General features: G+C 36.9%; 1 protein-coding gene across 1 annotated transcript in view; it reads right to left on the minus strand.

The window, feature by feature from the left end:
- Positions 1-19,383, minus strand: part of LOC124231306 (Down syndrome cell adhesion molecule) — a 579,967-nt gene that overhangs the window by 265,735 nt on the left and 294,849 nt on the right. The window contains exons 4-6 of the mRNA XM_046648016.1: positions 15,758-15,904; positions 7,752-8,030; positions 6,112-6,387 (exon numbers count right to left, since the gene is read on the minus strand). Coding sequence (XP_046503972.1) covers positions 6,112-6,387; positions 7,752-8,030; positions 15,758-15,904 — 702 coding nt within the window. The remainder of the gene's footprint in view (positions 1-6,111; positions 6,388-7,751; positions 8,031-15,757; positions 15,905-19,383) is intronic.

Genomic DNA, 19,383 nt, shown 5'->3' on the forward strand with positions numbered 1-19,383 from the left:
CTAGGGCTCCTTTAAATCAATCCTCACTCACCATGGGCAGTCACTGTTCTGATTTCTATCACCATGAATTAATTCTGTGTGTTCTTGACCTTCAAACCCATGTAATCACAGAGGATGTACCTTTATACATGCATATATTCTACCATAACCACAGTACAATTAGCAAAATTAAGAAATGTGACTTTGGAACAGTACCATTACCTAATGTACTGTCCACATTGAAAGCCTGCCAATTGACCCAAAATGTCCCTTATAGCTATTTTTTCCCTGTTCAATCAGTATTACACATTACATTTATTTGTCATGTCTCTTTAGTCTCTTTTAATCTGGAACTTTCTTAGGTCTCTTATATTTCTTGACTTTGACATTTTTGAAGAGTTACTTTGTAGTAACTATTTCCTCAGGATTAGAAGCAGGTTGTGCATTTTTGGCCAGAATATCATGGAAGTAATGTTGTTTCCATGTGCTTATAGGACATTGTATATCTCCTTTTGTGAAATGTCTGCTCAAATCTTTTGTCCACTTTTATATTAGACTGTTTGCCTTTGTTATTGATTTGTAGAAATTCTTTATGTACGCTGAATACAAGTATCTATACATATGTCAGAATCACATAATGGTTAGATATATTTGTCAGATAGCTTATATAAATGACACAGAATGTTTGTCAGGCACATATATAGAATATAACACATATGTGTGCTCATGTGTGTAAAATAGCTTCTTTCAGTCTGTAGTTGCCTTTTCCTTTTCTTAATGATGTCTTTCTCTTTGCCACTCTGTGTTTTCTTGGTCCTAAGAAAGCTTTATCTATCCCAAAATGATGAAGAATTCTTCTGTGCTTCTTTTTCGAGACTTTATAGTTTTTGACTTTAAATTTCAATCTATAATTCATATCCCATTAATTTTTGTGTAAAGTATAAAGTGTCAGGTAGGGATTGATATTCATTTCTTTCCATACCTTCATTGAGTAGTTTCGGTACTGTTGGTCGAAAAGACTTTCCTTTACCTATTGAATATCGTGTGTTCTTTTGCAAATCCCTTCAACATATATGTGTGAGCATGTTTCTGGACCATCGATTGTGTTCCACCGAGCAATACATCTACCTCGTTTAATGCAGATGTAGAGTAAGTCTTCAAACCTAGTAGGATGAGTCCTCCAACTTTATTCCTTTTTTCAAGACTGTTGGAGTGATTCTCAGTTCTTTACTTTTCCATATATATTTTTTAAATCCGTTTGGACTACAGGACTTCCACTTTTCTATATAAATTTTAAAGTCATCCATAAAAGCTGTAGAGATTTTGATTGGGATTACATCAATCATTTTAGAGAGAACCGTTACCTTAAGAAATTACTTTCCCAGTCCTTGAATATGGCATGTCCTTCCAATGTTTCAGGTTCTCACAATTTTATATTAGCAATGTTGTATCATTTTACATGTTGAGCTCTCTCACATCTGTTGTTAAATTATTCCTAAATGTCTTATGTTTTATGCTAATGTAATGGGAATTTTAAAATATTATTTTCCAATTGTTTGTTCCTACTATGTAAAAATAAAATTGCATTTTTTACATTGATCTTGTATCCTATGACTTCCTAAACCCACTTACGCTTCTAGGAATTGTTTGATAGATTTCTTGGGGTTTTCTAAGTAAACAAGTCCTGTGATTAAAGACAGCTGAAATTTTTCCTTTCAAAACTTTATACATTTTGTTTTCTATTCATGCCTGGCTAGGACTTGTAGTACAACGTTGGATAGAAGTGGAAGGTGTGAGCCTCCTAGCCTTGGTCTCAATGTTAAATGAAAAATATTTAATGTTTAACCGTTAAGGATGACTATAGCTATAGATTATTCATAGATGCCATTATAGATTGTTCATAGATGACATTAATCAGGTCAAGGAAGTTCCTTATCCTCCTAGTTTGCTGAGAATTTTCCTTCTGAATGGATGTTGAATTTTGTCAAATGATTTTTTTGTTGATATATTGAGGTCATCAATTACTTTTTCTCCTTTATTCTGTTAATATGATGACTTACATATACATAGATAAGTTTTATTTTTAATGTTTTGCCAATCTTGCACTTATGGGATAAATTCCAACTGAGTTTTATATAGACAGATGCATAGATATACAGATCCATATATACATATTTATATATATATACATATTTGTATAGAGAGACACTTACACAAATACATATTTATATGTATATGAATACTAATATGTATATGTGTATGTATGCATATACCTATATGTATTTTTGGGGGGAGGAGGTGAGGAATGTTGGCCCTGAGCCAACATCTATTGCCAATATCCCTCTTTTTTGCTTGAAGAAGAGTGGCCCTGGGCTAACATCTGTGCCAATCCTCCTCCACTTTGTACATGGGATGCCACCACAGCATGGCTGATGAGTGGAGTGTAGGTCCACACCTGGCATCCGAACCTGCAAACTCCAGGCTGTTGAAGTGGAACACACAAACTCAACCACAATGCCACCAGCCTGGCACATCTATCTATATAATTTTAATCACCTGTGCTAAAATTTAAGATTATAATCTCCATGTGAAATGTAAGAACCTTGAAACAAATACTTTCAAATAATTTAATTTATATTCTGTTCTTTGGGTTATTATCTATTTATGTTATAAACTCTATAATACAGTGTTGTGATTTTATAATTGTATGATTTGTCAATTGTTTAAAAAAATGAAAAAAAAAAAACAATTTTGCTAAATTTTTTTAACATATTTACTACCATTTCTCATGTTCTTTATTCCTACAGATCTAAGCTTCCATTTTAGGTCATTTCCCTTCAGCCTGAATGACTTCTTATTCTTTTCTTTTTTGCTGAGGAACAGTCCCCCTGAGCTAACATCTGTTGCCAATCTTCCTCTTTTCTTGCTTGAGGAAGATTAGCCCTGAGCTAATAGCTGTGCCAAACTTCCTCTATTTTGTATGTGGGTCACTGCCACAGCATGGCTGTTGAGTGGAGTAGTTCTACACTGGGGATCCAAATCCATGAACCCAGGCCACCACAGTGGGGTGTACTGAACTTCACCACTATGCCACGAGGTTGACCTCATGACTTCATTTTTTTATGTAATATGTTTCCTCCCTCAGAATTACAAGATTTTCTATTTATCTTTTTTTTCAGCAACTTGATTCAGATATGCCTGCATGTGGTTTTCTTTTTATTTCTGCTTCTTGGGGCTTGCTGAGTTTCTTGGCTTATTTTTTAAACCAAATTTGGGAAAATTATAGTCATTACTTTTTCAAATATTTTTCTTCCTCATTCTCTGTCTGCTATTTCTCTGGCCCTCTAATTATACGTATATCAGGCCATCTGATAAATGTCCCACATGCCACTGAGGCTCTGTTCATTTTCCTTGCAGTCTTCTTTCTCTCTGTGCTTCATGTTGGATATTTTATTTTAATTAATCTTCAAGTTCACTGACCCTCTCTTCCTCCTTCTCTGATCTTCCACTGAAGTCAATGCAGTGAATTTCCCATTTCTCTTGGTTCCTTTTCATAGTTTCCATTTTCTCTGCTGGTCTTCCCAAGATCTTCATTCCTTATGCCTATACTTTCCTTTAAGTTATTGAACATATTTTAAATAGAAGCTTTAAAGTCTTTGCTTATTCTAACATCTGGGTTCTCTCAATGTCTATTTCTATTGGCTACTTTGCCTTTTGACCTCTGGTCACAATGTCCTGTTGTAGTTGTTTTTTTTTTGTATGTCTACTTATTTTTATTGTATACTTGGACCTGCCTTCAAATTTTTGCAGTTCAGGTGTCCACTAAGTTTTTCAAGGAATTTTGCTTTGAGATTTTAGGATTCCCTACTGTTATTTCCTCTTTCCTGGAATTCCTACTCACCTCCTTCAATAAGCAGGTGATTTGACAGTACAGACCTCTGCCCTTCCATACCTCAATCCCATAAAACTGCAGCTTTCTGCTTTTCTTCTAGTGCTCTAGTTTTTTTCCCCCTACCCCACAAAGACTGGAGAATGTCCATCCTGAGGGGAAATGTGGTATCAATGTAGATATCACCCAGTTCTTTCTCCTTCTTTTAAAGGTCAAATCATTTATGTCTGCTTTTGAGTGTCTCCCCAGTGTCCGCATACACTTTTGCTTTCCCCAAAGTTCATAATTTTTATCTTCTTGCAAGTTAATCTGATACATGCTATTCTATAATTTCCTGAAATAGGACCTGTTCTTATTCTTTTTTTACTATTCCATTCTCCAGTTATTCTGGTTTTGATCTTGAACCCATAATTATTAGATTCTATTTTCTTTACACTTCATTCCAATTCTTTTGGCCTCATAGGAAATACTCTCAGATTATGCATTATATCAATGGCCATTCTTAGTTCATAGTATTGTGAGATTTTATGATTTATGTTAAACCATAGCTATTTCAGTGGAAATAATAGGAGGCTTTATTGGAAAATACTAGTTAGACACCACTTTAATGCAGATATTAGATATGTGTTTGTAATTCCATTTCTGCTCTCTTTTGCTACATTAGAACTGTCATCTCTCAGAAGAGAAAAAAATAAAGTGAAGCTTCTTGTCCTGAATGGAAACTGACATGCGACAAATAAATCCATGAGTATGCTCTGTAGGCTCCTCTGCCCCCCCTTTTTTATTCAAGTGACAGGCTTTTTTGGAGATGGAAGCAGACATTATTTCCCCAGTGAGTGCTGAGTGTCTTTGAAATCTTTCTTGCTGTCACTCTCCGATAACCTGAACTCTTCTGACATTATTATGGATTATCAATATGCTCTTTAGGTTTTCTTAGTCACATGAGATGGTTGCCAAGGTAACCAGACCTGGACAGGTAATCTCTCCCTTTTCTACAAAGAATCTGAAAATAGTGACTATGTAAAAACTGCAGTGCATCATCATTAACAAACCGGCTCTTTACAAATTGATTATTTTCTGCACTTAATTATCATGTGGAACACAGTGTCAGGCATTTAATAGGAGTACCATGCCTTCAGCTACTTTTCCTCTCATTTAAAGATCTCACTGTCTGCAAGGAAATTCTAAAATCAAAATAAGAATCTCATTGCTTTAAGCCTGTTCCTTCTTAAAATTAGCCAAGTTTAAGAAAGTAACAATAGAAATACCCTGTTAGCATGAAGACATATTTAAATTTATTTTCATATATAAATGGATTTTATTTTTCCCCCTGTAGGCTATATGAAAGTCATGTAATTATTTTAATAAGTTGGCAACAGATGAATTTTAAATTACATATAAGGACACAATTTCCAACAAGACATGCAAATATATAGATAAAACCTAGTTTAATAACTGATGATAAACATATGTCTCACTTGAGTGTTACCTTGATAGCTTCTTTCCTTGGCTGATTGATAAGCTTGAAGATGTAAGTAGGCAGTTAAGAAAAGAAAACAGTACAACATACCTAAAACCTATTACCACATCCCAAGGTAATTCCTCACAAATTCCATTCACGTAAATCTGGACCCAATCAGTGGCAACCCTCAAACCAGATCCATTTGCATTACATCAAAATGTTGCCCTGCATTTTGCCTTTAAAGTTTTGCTTCTCAACTGGAGGCTATTTTGCTCCCCAAGGGGACATTTGGCAATGTCTAGAGACATTTTTTAATTGTCACAACTTGAGGGGGGTGCTACTATCATCTAGTAGGGAGAGGCTAGAGATGCTGCTAAACATCCCACAGGGCATAAAACAGCCCTCCAAACAAAACATTATTGAGAGATTCTAGAGGATAATAATATCTAGAGGACAACGAATTGTCCGCCAAACCGGAGGTTTCAAGTTTCTGAGGTCTATATTGTAACAAGTAACTTTAAACACATGAGTGGGAAACATTTCTGTTACTTAAGTTATGTTACTAATGTTACTTCTACCAGACACCATTTCATTTCATCAGAACTTGCTCTTCCATTTGCCTGAGTTAGCTGGAAAAATTACCGTAGAGTTGTTCTTAGGTCAGATAGATAGAAATCTTAAAACTAAGAGTTATCAGCACCGTTTCACCCTTTATTCTTCTTTTTGAGTGCTCTGGGTTTGGGTTCTTTTTCAGCCGAACCCCATAACAAGGCCCACTGACCTTCAAGGACCACCTGCACATAGTCTTGAGCGGACAGCTTATCCTTGCGCACAAAGCACTGGTATGCGCCCCCGTCACTTTTGACCATGTGATCCATTATAAGGTTTTCGTGGTTGATCCCTGTGATCCTCACATTTTTTCCAGGATTGAGGATTTCACCGTTTCGGTACCAGGACAGTTCCTGGTCCTCACTTCCTGTCACGCTGCAGGACAAGGAAACCTGGCTACCCACGCTGCTTTTAACTTTCCTGGGGCTGATGGTAGCTTTCAGCGGCTCTGGAGATTTTGGTAAGAGAAAAAAGAAGGTAAAAACATCACATATGTAGATATCATTTCAACAACATCATGGACTTTGGACCAGGCAAATGCATCATTGCAAGCATACTCCATAAGTTCTAATGTGCGGTGTTCATTCATAGTGCACCGTTTTGTTGGGAGCACCCTCTTTGCTACTTGTTTTTTCTAGCCAGCTTTCTCTAGGTAGCAAGTGGACTAATGTTGGTCAAATTGCTTTTCACCTGAGTAAATGTGAGGATTAACTCACTAACAATAAGAAATGCAGTGTGCTGGTTACCAGTAATATTTGAATACTTAAATCCTATTTGCCTCATCTCAAGGCAACACTCATGGGTTTTCTCTGGACCATTCTCACATACACATATACTCATTCACATCCCCTATGTGGCTTAACCAGGGCCAACAAGACACAACTGTAAGAAAACAGGTTGATATTAGAATTTGTGACCATGAAACAGAGTTTTTCCTTAAACTGAGGCTAACTGGTTTGTACAGGGATGGAATACTCATCCTTGACTTCCTATGTCTTCATTCCACAAACCCAATTCAATGTAGCAAGCATTTATTGAGCATCTATTGTATGCCAACGGTGGGGTTAAGCTCACAGGTGAGACAAAGATGAACAACATTTGGGTGCAACTAGCATGTGCCATAAAGTTACCAAACATCTTTGTACGTTATTTGAGTCAGATGGTGTTTGACTAGACAAGAGGGATCCTCTTGCAATCACATGCCTCCTTCCTCCAAGTCTGCCTTCAGCATCCTTCTCAGCTCATTCCTCAAGATCATCACTACAAATCAATGGGAGATGAAATCTATCCACCATACTTGGACCAAATGATCCATAATATTGAGTCCAAGTCCAATATTTGGATTATTTAGAGCCTTATATTTCTGCTGATAATAGCCCCATTTTGAATTTAAAGTAGCTTCTGAAAACAGGCCAAGGACAACCACTTTGATGTGACTGCCATCACTTGTGCTGACAGTGCAACGCTGCCGCTCTTCTTTGTATGAATTTTCAGACAGACTGGCCATTCTGAATTCAACAGCTAGGTAACATTATCTCAGAAATGTATCCTGTGGCCTAATGGAGTTTTGGAGGTTTGGGGATCAGACAGACCTGAATTCCAATCCTGAGCCCCAAACTCTCCAGCTGTGTAACCTTGAGCAATCTGTCTGAGCATTAATTTCCTCATGTGAAAAATGGGGCTAGAATTGGTCTCAGCAGGACTGTTGTGACGATTAATGGAAGGCTATAAAGAAACCCCAAAGATCAGCTGATAACGAGAGTTCCATCAGAGGCAGCCAACATCACCATTGCAAGTTACCGTCCAACTTACGTTTCACGTACAGTCGGCCTATAACCTTAGCAGTTCCATATCTGTTGGACACTTCACACACATAGCTGCCTGAGTCTGAGGGACGAGTGTTCTCAATGAGCAGCCCTGTCACGGTCTTATGGAACCTTCCAGAAAGTTCCAGGGGCATGTTGTCCTTCAGCCAGCGGTAATCTGGCTCAGGGTGCCCAAGCGCTTTGCAAGGCAGCTCCACACGCTGCCCTGCCATGGCTTTGCGATGATCAAACCCATCCAGTATGGACGGGGCTGAGTTCGCTGGGTCTGCAGAAGAAAAGAAAAGTCTTAGATACAGTGAATGAGGAGTTGAAATGGATGTTTAGAATCACAGGGCCTCGTGTATAATTTAAGTTCTATACATCACACCAACTATTAATATAAATCTTTAAAATTTTGTAGGTGAACAGAAAAAAAATACGCTATTCATATAAATTTCTTCTGCTCAGAATTTGCAAATGGTTGAAGCAGAAAAGGTCTTCCTTCTCACTCTCTCCTAAATAACTAAGAACTCCAGAACTGGCATGCTCGAACAGGAGTTGCTGGTTCAGGCCAAGAGCTGGGTTGTGTTATAACCAGAGAATGTCACACTTCCCCTTTCAAAACAGCAACAGTAGCAGAAAGTTGTTTAACATCAGTAAAATTTATTTCACAAAAAAAGAGTTTTACCTATAGTTATTGAATTTGAATTTGAATTCATTTATTCATTTCACAATATGGTTTGAGCCCCAAGTCCAGGACTAGCACAGAGTTAGGCCTTGGAGACGCAGTGGTGAACAAGACAGGCGAAGATGTGCCCTCATGAAGCTTCCATTCTAGTTGGGTGGATGTGTGTGTGTGGAGTGGTCAGCAACGTATAGGTAAACAGATGCATACAGGTAATTTAGCATGCAGTAAGTGTGCAATGAAATAAAAGAGAATGACACAACAGAGAGAGTGAAGGTATAGGCGTTGGGGGTGGAGTGTAGGGGGCTTTGGGGATGGTCTTCATGGATGGTCTCTCTGAGGAGAGATAAAGGAATGAAGACCATCAAGTTGTGGAAAGAATTACATGCTTAATAAAATAAGAAGTTTCCAGATTATCACTTATGACAGGGCTCTGGTTTTAAAAAGCCATAAACAATGTATAATTAGCCTGTTCTCCCAAACGATGTTTAGCTTGCATTATATTCTTGAGCCAGATGAGGAAAAGGATAAAACAGTCTCAAGAACTGGGTCAGTGGAAACCACTCAGTTCAATGTCTGAGCTTGCTTGGAGGAAGTGACATTCTAAGGGATTATTACGAAGAACGCAAAAATAGGGATCCTTGATTGGGTGCTAAAAATACAACTCAATGATCTTTCCTTGCCATCTCTTCTAATCCTTCCTGTTCAGAATTGCACTAGACCACACACGTGAGCAGCCACACTGGTGTCCACAAAGATATTATGGAACAGAAACAGGCTTCTAACTCCTGATATGTTTTATCTTTGTGTTGGTGGGAAAAGCGCCACAGCCATGTTTTATCTTTGTGTTGCCGGGAAAAGCGCCACAGCTGTTTTACTCTATCTGCAATGAAATGCTGTGGTTCCTTAGTCAGCCACCAGGGGCAATCATCAGGAATGAGTGAAAACCACAAAAATGTTCAGTGGAAACTGCTTCCGCTGTGGCTTTTCTTTGCATCATCAGAGATAGGAAACCTTGACAAACTTGCAGCTCTTTTCACTTTGCTGGTGCCTTCTGAGAACAATGTGAATGTCCTCATGGGATATGCTAAGGGGACCTAAATAATCTCATAAGGAATACGTGACTGAGTTTCCAGGACTCTTCTGAAGTTCCACCATTCATTAACTGAAGAATTCCATGTTCCCTAATTACCTTCCCTCATGTGTTTGAGTGTGGGGCTCCAGAGGCGTTACAGACAGACAAGTCCACAACGCCAGGTACAGAGGCCTTGCCGGTGAAGGTCTTAACACTTTATTCCACCTCCTGGAGGAAATTACAGATGGACTTGGGAAAGTGTTGCTTTGAAGAACAAGCTACTTTCTTGGGGGCTAACTAGTTACAAACTCTGTCATTTTGCTTAGAGTAGGAGGTAGGATTAGGGTTGGAAAAGGCAACACAAAGAAGGAGTCACTCCTTTGGTGGGGGTGGCTAATAAAAATTTTTGCAGGAGAAGCCCACAATCTTAGGAAACAAGAGGTGCCCATTTCCAACGCTAGTCATAAAAAATCAATACTCAATGACTGTGCTTAAAAATTTTATTCTGACTAAAACTAATTATTGATACAAATTTTTCAAATAGGTTTAAGAGAGTTCTGTATAATTCTGATGACTTTTTAAGAAAAATGAATGGGACAATTGGATATCCGTATCAAAAATAAGAATTTGGAGCCTTACTTCATACCACCTACAAAAATTAACTCAAAATGGATCATAGACCTAATTGTAAGAGCTAAATCTATAAAATTTTTAGGAGAAAAGATAGAAAAAATTCTTTGTGATCTTGGATCTGACAGAGTTCTTAAACACAACACCAAAATAAGTGGCAAGTAATCAACATATTAAATTTCATGAAAATTAAAATATTTTATACTTTCAAAGATATCATTAAGAAAATAAAGTAAGAAGCAACATACTGGGAGAACATATTTGCAAATAATATTTCTGATAAAGGACTTATATCCAAGAAATATAAAGAGCCCTTACATGTCTATGATAAGAAAAAACCCAAGCAATAACAGGGCAAAAGATTTGAATAGATAAATCACAACAGAAGAGATACAAATGATTAATAAGCACATGGAAAGATGCGCAGTATCATTAGCCACTAGGATGATGCAAATTAAAACCACAGTGAGTTACTGCTTCACCCCCACTAGGACGGCTGCAAGAAAAACATGAACAACAAGCGCTCCTCAAGGTGTGGAGACGAAATGGAAGCCTCATACGTTCTTGGTGGGAATGCAAAATGGTGCAGCCACTTTGGAAAACAGTTTGCTAGTTTCTTAAAATGTGAAACTTCAATTTACCATAAGGTCCAAAAGTCCCACTCCTGGATATCTACCTTAGAGAAATGAAATGTATGTTCACTGAAAGAGTGGGTTGTACACAAACATTCATAGCAGGATTGTTCATAATTGTCTAAAAGTGGAAACCATCTAAATGTTCATCATTTAGTAAATAGATAAACAAAATGCATATATACATACAATGGAATACTATTCAGCAATAAAAAAGAGTGAACTACGGATACATATTACAACATGGATGAACCTCAAAAGATTATGCTAAATGAAAGAAGTCTGATACAAAGCCACATACTCTATGATCCAATTTATATAAAATATGCAGAAAATGCAAATCTATAGGCAGTAGATTAGTGGTTGCCTGGAGCTGGGGCTGGGAATTGGAATTCACTGCAAATGGCAGGAGGGATATTTTTGGATAATAGAAATGTCCTACAATTGAATTACAGTGATGGTTGCACCATTCCATATATTTACTGAAATGATTGAATTGTATACTTAAAGGGGGTGAGGTTTATGGCTGGTAAATTAAATCTCAACAAAACTATTTTATAAGAAAAGAATGGGGCATTTCTTTTCCTGCTTTAAGTACACAACTTAAGCAACGCTTGAGACACTCTCCTGGGGACGTTTGTCCATACACAGAATTAATACAACCGAAAAGCATTGTGTTTAATTTTCACCCCTTTGTCTTCAAACGTTTTATCTACATTTTCAAAAGTTAGTTTTTATCACAAAAATTTGCAGATACACAAAATTAGAGAGAATAATATAATACATCCCATATATTCATCACCCAGACTTAACAGGCATCAACATTTTTTCTTCTTTGTCTATTTGTTTCTTTCTCTATAGTCTTCACTTTTGTTGCTGACACATTTGAGTCAAATCATAGAATCTATGTTATCTTATCACTGTATCATGAGAATGTTTCGCTAATAAAAATAAGAGTTTCCTCATATGATCACAATACCAATATCACACAATAGTCATCATAACCTTTGGTATCATCTATTATCTACTACGCATTAATTTTTTCCTGATAAGCTAAAACAAGCCTTATGATTATGATTATTACTATTATTATTACAATGGAGGTAATTAAGTCAGGATTGTTCTGAAGTTAACATTTAGTTATTATGTATCTTGAGTCTCTTTTAATCCAGAGCAAACCTTCCTCCTTTTTCTCTCTCATGTCTTTGACTTGAAGAAATCAGGTGAGTTGTCTATGGGAAATCCCACATTCCGAATTTGTTTCTTCAGTGTCATTTAACATGCTCCTCTATTGCCAATTTTCTTATGAACTGGAATTTAGTTCTAATGGATCAACTAGATCAAGTTCAACCTTTTTTCTTTCTCTTTGCATCCACAAAATGTGTGGCTTTTCCACACAGTGTTGCTAAATTGATCAGCAAGTTCAGGTGATAATGTTTGTCTGAATTAGTTATTTTATTAAGGGTTGAAAACGGGATTTTCTAATTTTTTTAAATTTCCTTTGTAAGTAATTAGATAATTACATAGATGTAATTATTCTATAAATAAGACCTTTCCTTCCTGAACTAGGGTTGTCTGGTTATCTTGAAATACAGTAACTATAGAAAAGACAGGGAGAATTTTTGTTGCTCTCCTTAATCATCAACTATCAAGACTTAGTGCCCTAGATACTGCTATGTAGACCAATGAGATTCTTTAAATATATATATATATGTAGTGCGTGTGTGTGTGTGCGTGTGTGTGTGTGTGTGTGTGAGAAAGATAGTCCCTGAGCTAACATCTGTGCCAACCTTCCTCTACTTTGTATGTGGGATGCTGCCACAGTATGGCTTGAAGAGTGGTGTGTATGTCTGTGGCCAGGATCCAAATCTGGGCACCCCAGGTCCACTGAAGAGGAATATGCGAACTTAACCACTATGCCACTGGGCCGGCCCCCCAATGAGATTCTTATTATTGGTTTTGCTATTATTAAAAGGATATGTATGTGTAAGTGTATGTATACACACATGTGTGTGTATATAATCATAAGGAACCAAGAGTTTAAAAAATATTTGTTATCAGTTACGTGCAATCATTATTTTTGACATTCAGCTCATCACACTTTTGACCAATGAGATCCCTTTTAGAAGTTGGCTTCTGTATCATTTTGACAAGACTCCATTAATATTTAAGCTCGTCTTATACAGTTGCTGTCCCAGACCTATAATCCACCATTCTTCCAAGAACACATCGTCCCTTTTAGTGGAGAATGATATTTACAGGAGACAGTGACGTAGACGTTAGATGTGCCTGTTGCTATTGGTTGCCCAGTGCTTCTGGCCTCTTCAGTGAAAAGACCTTGGAAATACGTATTCAAAAACATAAAAAATGAGTGCATACTGCTAACTTTAACTGGAATTTAGCAATTCAAGGATTTTACTTTAGTTCTTTGATTTTAAACTTTTTTCTTACACTGAAAATCTTGGTTCCAAATAAAAAGAACACAAATATAATTATTTTCCCCCTCTTCTATTATAGCCAGCCCTTGTGGTCTACTGGTTAAGATTTGGCACACTCACTGCCTTAGTGTGGGTTTGTTTCCTGGGCAGGGAACCACACCGCCCATCTTTTGAGTGTCATACTGTGGAGGCTGCATGTTGCTGTGATGCTGAAAGCTATACCACCCGTATTTCAGGGTCACCCATGGTAACAGGTTTCAGCAGAGCTTCAGACTAAGACAGACCAAGAAGGAGGACCTGGCCACCCACTTATGAAAAAAATTGGCCATGAAAACCCTTTCAATAGCAGTACATCCAGAAAGTGAGAAAGACTGGGCAGGAGTCAGAATCAACTTCATGGCACTAACAACAAACTCCTATTATATTTCCCATAATAAATATAAATAAATATATTTTCAAAAAATAACACTAACAATATTTTTATGAATAATACATTTTTCAAAAAATAATACTAGTAATATAGACCTTGAGGATACTATGCTAAGTGAACTGCCAGACAGAGAAAGGCAAATACCATATGATTTCACTCATATGTGGAAGATAAAAACAATAAGAACAACAAACAAACACACAGATTCCAAAGGGTAAGGAATTGGTGGTTAAGGGTAAGGGGGTTGGGGAAAGGGTGAACTGGGCAAAGGGGCTCATTCGTATGGCGAGATGGCAACTGGACTTTTGATGGTGAACACAATTTAAGTGCATACAGAAGTTGAATTATAATTATGTACACCTGAAATCTATAAAATGTTATAAACCAATGTCACCCCAATAAAAAAATAAAATAAAAAGTTAGGCAACCAAATGAATTTTAGCAATTTATTTTAAGCTGTGTTTATCTTTATATTTTTCATAGATATATAGTCAAAAATTATGTCTTAAAAAGTTACTTGAAATAATTATTTTCTATGTTTGGTTACCTCAACTACTCAATATGCATGCAGATTCATTTGCTTCAGTATATTTTCCATTTTTAACATTCATTTTTCAACAATATTTTGAAATATAAACCATCTGCGTGATTTTAAAGTTGAAACTACGTAACAAGATATATTCAAATAAGTCTTATTTGCCTCCACGTCCTTTCTACTTTTTCCCCTAAAGGCAAGCAATTTTATTAAGTTTTTAGGTTACTTTTCTAATATTGCTTTTCACAATGAGAAGATCTACATATATTCTCCCACCTTCCTTACATGAAAGACTGCATGCTATATATACTGTTCTGCACCTTCCTTTTATCATCTAACAATATATCTTGGCTATTACTCCATTTTGGTTATAGAGATCATCTCCATTCCTTTTTCTGCCTGTATACTACTCCATTCAGTGTCTGCACCATGATTTATTTAATTATCCCCTATTGATGGATATTGGGGTTGCTTGCAAGATTTTACTAGCATAAGTAATGCTGTGATTATTAACTTTGCACATAAGGCATTCTTTTGCCACTTTATCATTGGGGAAGTTTCCTAGCTGTAAAACTAGGGAAAAGGTAACAATTGACATAGAACAGGTAAAGAGAAAACATTTTCAAATTCAGAGGAGAAATCACTGAATTCTGGCTTATGTTTGTGCTTGACCTTGAAAGACATGTAGGTTTTGGCTGTTTTTAGAATGTGAATGGAGAAGAGGAATCCAGAGAGAGCATGGCCAAAGACAGTAAGTGTGTGTTCAGGTGACAATGTTTTCAACTATCCCAACATTTAACAACCTTCCATCACTTCTCCTCACAAAGCATCAATACCAATAAAATATCCGTTGCATGGAGCAATTTTACATTCTAAAGCTATAAGGGCAAAGTCCAGGCATTTTGCATTTGATTTTCTAATGCTGAGATGGACATTTCACACTTCCAGACTGCTCCATGAAATGTTAATGCATCACTGTGTGGACGCATTGCTTACTTGTTGGACAGATAACAAGTGAATTGTGAAGATTATGCAAAAAGTCGACATTCTGCCAAAGTATAAGTCCCAAGGCACAAAACTAACATATTTACCAGGGTGGAATCAACTGCTTTCAGATTTTCTTCCCTTGAGAATAATCCTGAAAGTGGGGGAGGGAAGATGCAAATATACTTTTAATTTTAGATGTGTGTGGTTTCCCCAAACAACATTGGTAGGCCCAATATGGGGACCAAGAGGTATGTTCCACATGATGCTCTCCTCCCTCAGAGCTATGCATGGTGGGAAGCATCATGGTGTTGGTCGGTATTGTCCATGACAGAACATACAAATACGGAGGTCAAGGAGGTGTTGTCTTCAAAATAGGGTCAAAGGAATTTGGAGTTTTACAAGACATGAAATGACTTGACTTGGAATCTCTATATTTGTGTTGTATTGGTATTGGTTTAAAAGACTTTAAGTTGCTAAAATATTTCGGAAAAAGACTGAAGGCTTCATTTTAGTCAGGAAGTCCACAATTTTGGTTGAGTCTTCTCAGGACGCTAACAAAGGAATAGCAGAAATGGCAAACACAGTCTCGATGAGTTTTTACCTGACACAAAAAGTCTAGCACTGTTGCTCTGCCTCGTCTCCCCGGTGTATCTGTGTCGCGTGATACAGCGGTAATTATATAATCCATCTTCATTCTGTACATCTTTAATATACAAGGCTCCCATGGATGTGATGAGAAATCTAGATCCTGAAACAGAGGAAAACCATTACCCAATTAAAATAGCACAAAAGCAACCCAATTACGTAAACCGAATCGTTGAATAGTATTTTTTCACCTGAAGGAAACTCGTGTAAAGGCTAACAACAGGTGTGTGATTGTTACTTTAAGGTCCAAGCTGTTTTAATTTTTCAACTATCATAAATTATCAGTTTTTACTAAATATGATACTCAGTAGCTATATTCTTAGAAAATCTAATCTCATGAAATAATTCTTTAGGTCATGTATTTGTCTTACAGCAAGAGTTGGCACATAATTGGCACAGAGCTAATTTAGCAGATTTTCTTTGACAATCAGTTTTTTCTTAGAATAAGACAAATTAAGAGAGTATTAACTTCCTTTCGTAAATTACCACCTCACGAAAGTATAAACTTTTGCCTCAGTTTGAAGTGTTTCAATAAACACACAAAAATGTTAGATTATAAAGCAATAAAATATTCGACAAATTTTCAGGAAAAGATTATCTTATTTCCTCATGGTAATAACCAACATTTATCACTATCTTCTAAGACAAAGATCAAGTCAGCCTGTATTCAATGTTTTAGAGTACTCTGCTATTTCTTAATACCTACTCAAATAATTGACAACAACTATTTTCGCCTCAGGGAGAAAAAAATCATACTCAGCCATTCCTCTTTCATATTAGCACAGAACATGGGTGACCTCTCTCTGACCTGTGGGTTTGTTTTTAACCTGTAGATTGTGCAATTTAGTTTTAAAATTAATTGTCCATATGTGATCTGTGATTTTTGCCTGTACAACTCTAGTTGTGCAGAAATGGCCGACGCTCAGAGATCAAATATCAGTGTTGCTTTAAGAAGAACGAGGATTTTTTTTCCTCTGAAAATGTAAATATTTAAAGATAACTTTCAGTGTTCAATTATACTTTGATGATAAACCAAATAAAGGCAAAAGAGCAAACCACAAAGTGAGTTTTTGCTCCAACATGGCGGGTGACTCAGTAAATTTTCTGCCACTGTTGGACTTTTTTCTATGGAATATTTCTGCATCTGATACAATTCTACCTGAAAGATAATGTGATTTTGTCTCTTTGGGAAAAGACTAAGATGCCAAAAATTCCCCTTCTTTTATTGTTTGTTTTCCTCAGTTTCATTTGAACCTTGCTTTGGTTTATTCTCATCGGAATTTACCAGGAGTCTTGACTTCATTAATGTTAGGTCTCAAATATTTAAGTTGTGAACAAAATTCCTACAGGTCTTGTTTATTTCTTGTAAGGACTACACTTTATTCAGTTTTTATACTTTATTCAACTTTATTCAGTTGCTCAAAGTAAAAATGGCTTATGATTTCTTATGCAAGATGAGAGCAATTCAAAATGACACAGATAAAAAGAATCATAAGCATGAATCCAGGAGAAGCTTTTCAAAAGAATACAAATTAACTACTAAAATAGTATAAAATATCTTGAGTAATAAATTAACTTTTAAACAATTCTAATCAGTTACTTATTTAAAATACGCTATAAATATGCTAATATTAGAACAGCTTGAAAAGCAAATGCTGTATATTCTAGATATTTTTGCTTTATCCTCCCCCCAAAAAGGACTGCATTTGAAAATACCTTTTACCGCTTGTCATATGTCATCAGACACCAAACATTTCTTACCAATACACATTGTGCATAATTGAAACATTTTTTTCTTTCAATATATTTTGCATACTTGTATAATGTTTTAATAACCAATTCCTTTAAAGCACAGAGTAAAGGACAGAAAAGAGGGACAAAAATGATAATGTATGTAATCCCGGTCACCTTCTTAACAAGCAGGATTTTCATCAGGATTGACAGGCCATCAGCAGTGGCAGAATGTAAGCGGAAAGCGTTCCGTGCACCGTCCCTCGGAAGTGTTGGGAAATGCGCAAGGGCAGAGCAGCCGCAAGCGACAACGTGCGTTCATTACCCTGCTCATCCCTGAGAAGACTCTATCCTCCAGGCACAGTTCATTTAATCACTCACTTCGCTCCTGTAATATCTAACTTTTTTTTTTACCCACTTAGCATGCAGAATAAGACTCTCTTAAGACATGTCGTTTCAGAAAAGCTTGAACCTTGTCTGTCTTAAATATTTTCTGAGATATTCACACAAAGTAAGAAGGAGTGGACTGAAAGACTGCACTTAATTTGAACTATCTCTGTGTAGCCCCTCATTTCTCATTGAAACTCATCTCAAAATTGATAAGCATCTTAAAACATAAAATAAGGATGAAGAACAGAAGCCTTTGAACAGGAGAGGGCCCTGAAGACCCCAATGAGGGTCCAGTCCGAACTCCCAAGACATGTGGAACTCTCAGGGGACAAAGAGGGCACACAAAGTAACTCGAGTGTCAGATGTCTTGTCTCCATGGTGACCAGGAATCATTTTAACTACTTCCTGACTTGCCATGGAACCCCACTTCCCGCCTTACATCACCAGGGGTTTTGTATCATATAGAATAAATAGTTTGTTCACAGCCTTAAATGGGATTGAAGAATGTGCTTCTGTTAAAATAGGCAAATATTAAAATACAAAATATCGCTATTAATAAACTGCACACACAAACTCTCTGCCTGTCTCTGTCTCTCTGACTTTGTCTCTCTCTCTCTCACATACACACACACACACACACACACACACACACACACACACACATCACTTTACTGCTCAGAACTATCTGGTAACATACAACTGTGCGAAGCCAAAATTTTATAGGTCACTTTATTTCCCTTGGAAAACTATTAGCACTTTAGATGGAAGCCTTTCTAAAATAAAGTACATACTTTTTGTCACGTTAAACACATTGTAAATCAGTCAACGGACAATAGTGAATAGTTCTGGGATTCGGGGTCATCACTGTGGACATTGATCACTGAATCACGCTGCTCAATTATTACAGGGATGTCTCAGAAACTATCCTGGCTTCTCAATATGCAGTAAATGGTCCCCAGGTCTTTAAGCCCCTGGTTCTGTCTTAATAGTTTATCTGCTCCCTCCTTTACTAGCAGGGTATCAGCTGTTTTTCTCTGTGCTGTCAATATCCCAGTCGACACACTCACAATGTGATGCATTCAGTATGCTGAGAGGTAGAAACGAGACATATCAAAGCTGTTAGAACTTTGCATAAACTAAGAGTAAATGGGTTATGATAAAGGGCTGGAGTGATTCTCCAGTGTTAGCTGACATGAGCTTGTATGTTAGTGCCACTAAAATAAACCCACGGCTTGGTACCAGTTCAGCCAGCCTGGCTAAGCTCAGCACAGGGACTAGCAGAATATTTCCATCTAGAGACATACAACCACCAAAGAAAATGGAAAAGTTGCACAATTGGGAATGTTGCAGGAACATCCTGGGTAGATGATGTACAGCCACGGTCCTCCCACAGTGCGGAGCAGTGGAGAACGCATAGAGAGGTTTTCTGTACAATAGCATCAGAGGGAGAAATTAAAATAG

The sequence above is a fragment of the Equus quagga genome, chromosome 21 (assembly GCF_021613505.1).
Source record: "Equus quagga isolate Etosha38 chromosome 21, UCLA_HA_Equagga_1.0, whole genome shotgun sequence".
NCBI classification, from domain to species: Eukaryota; Metazoa; Chordata; class Mammalia; order Perissodactyla; family Equidae; genus Equus; species Equus quagga.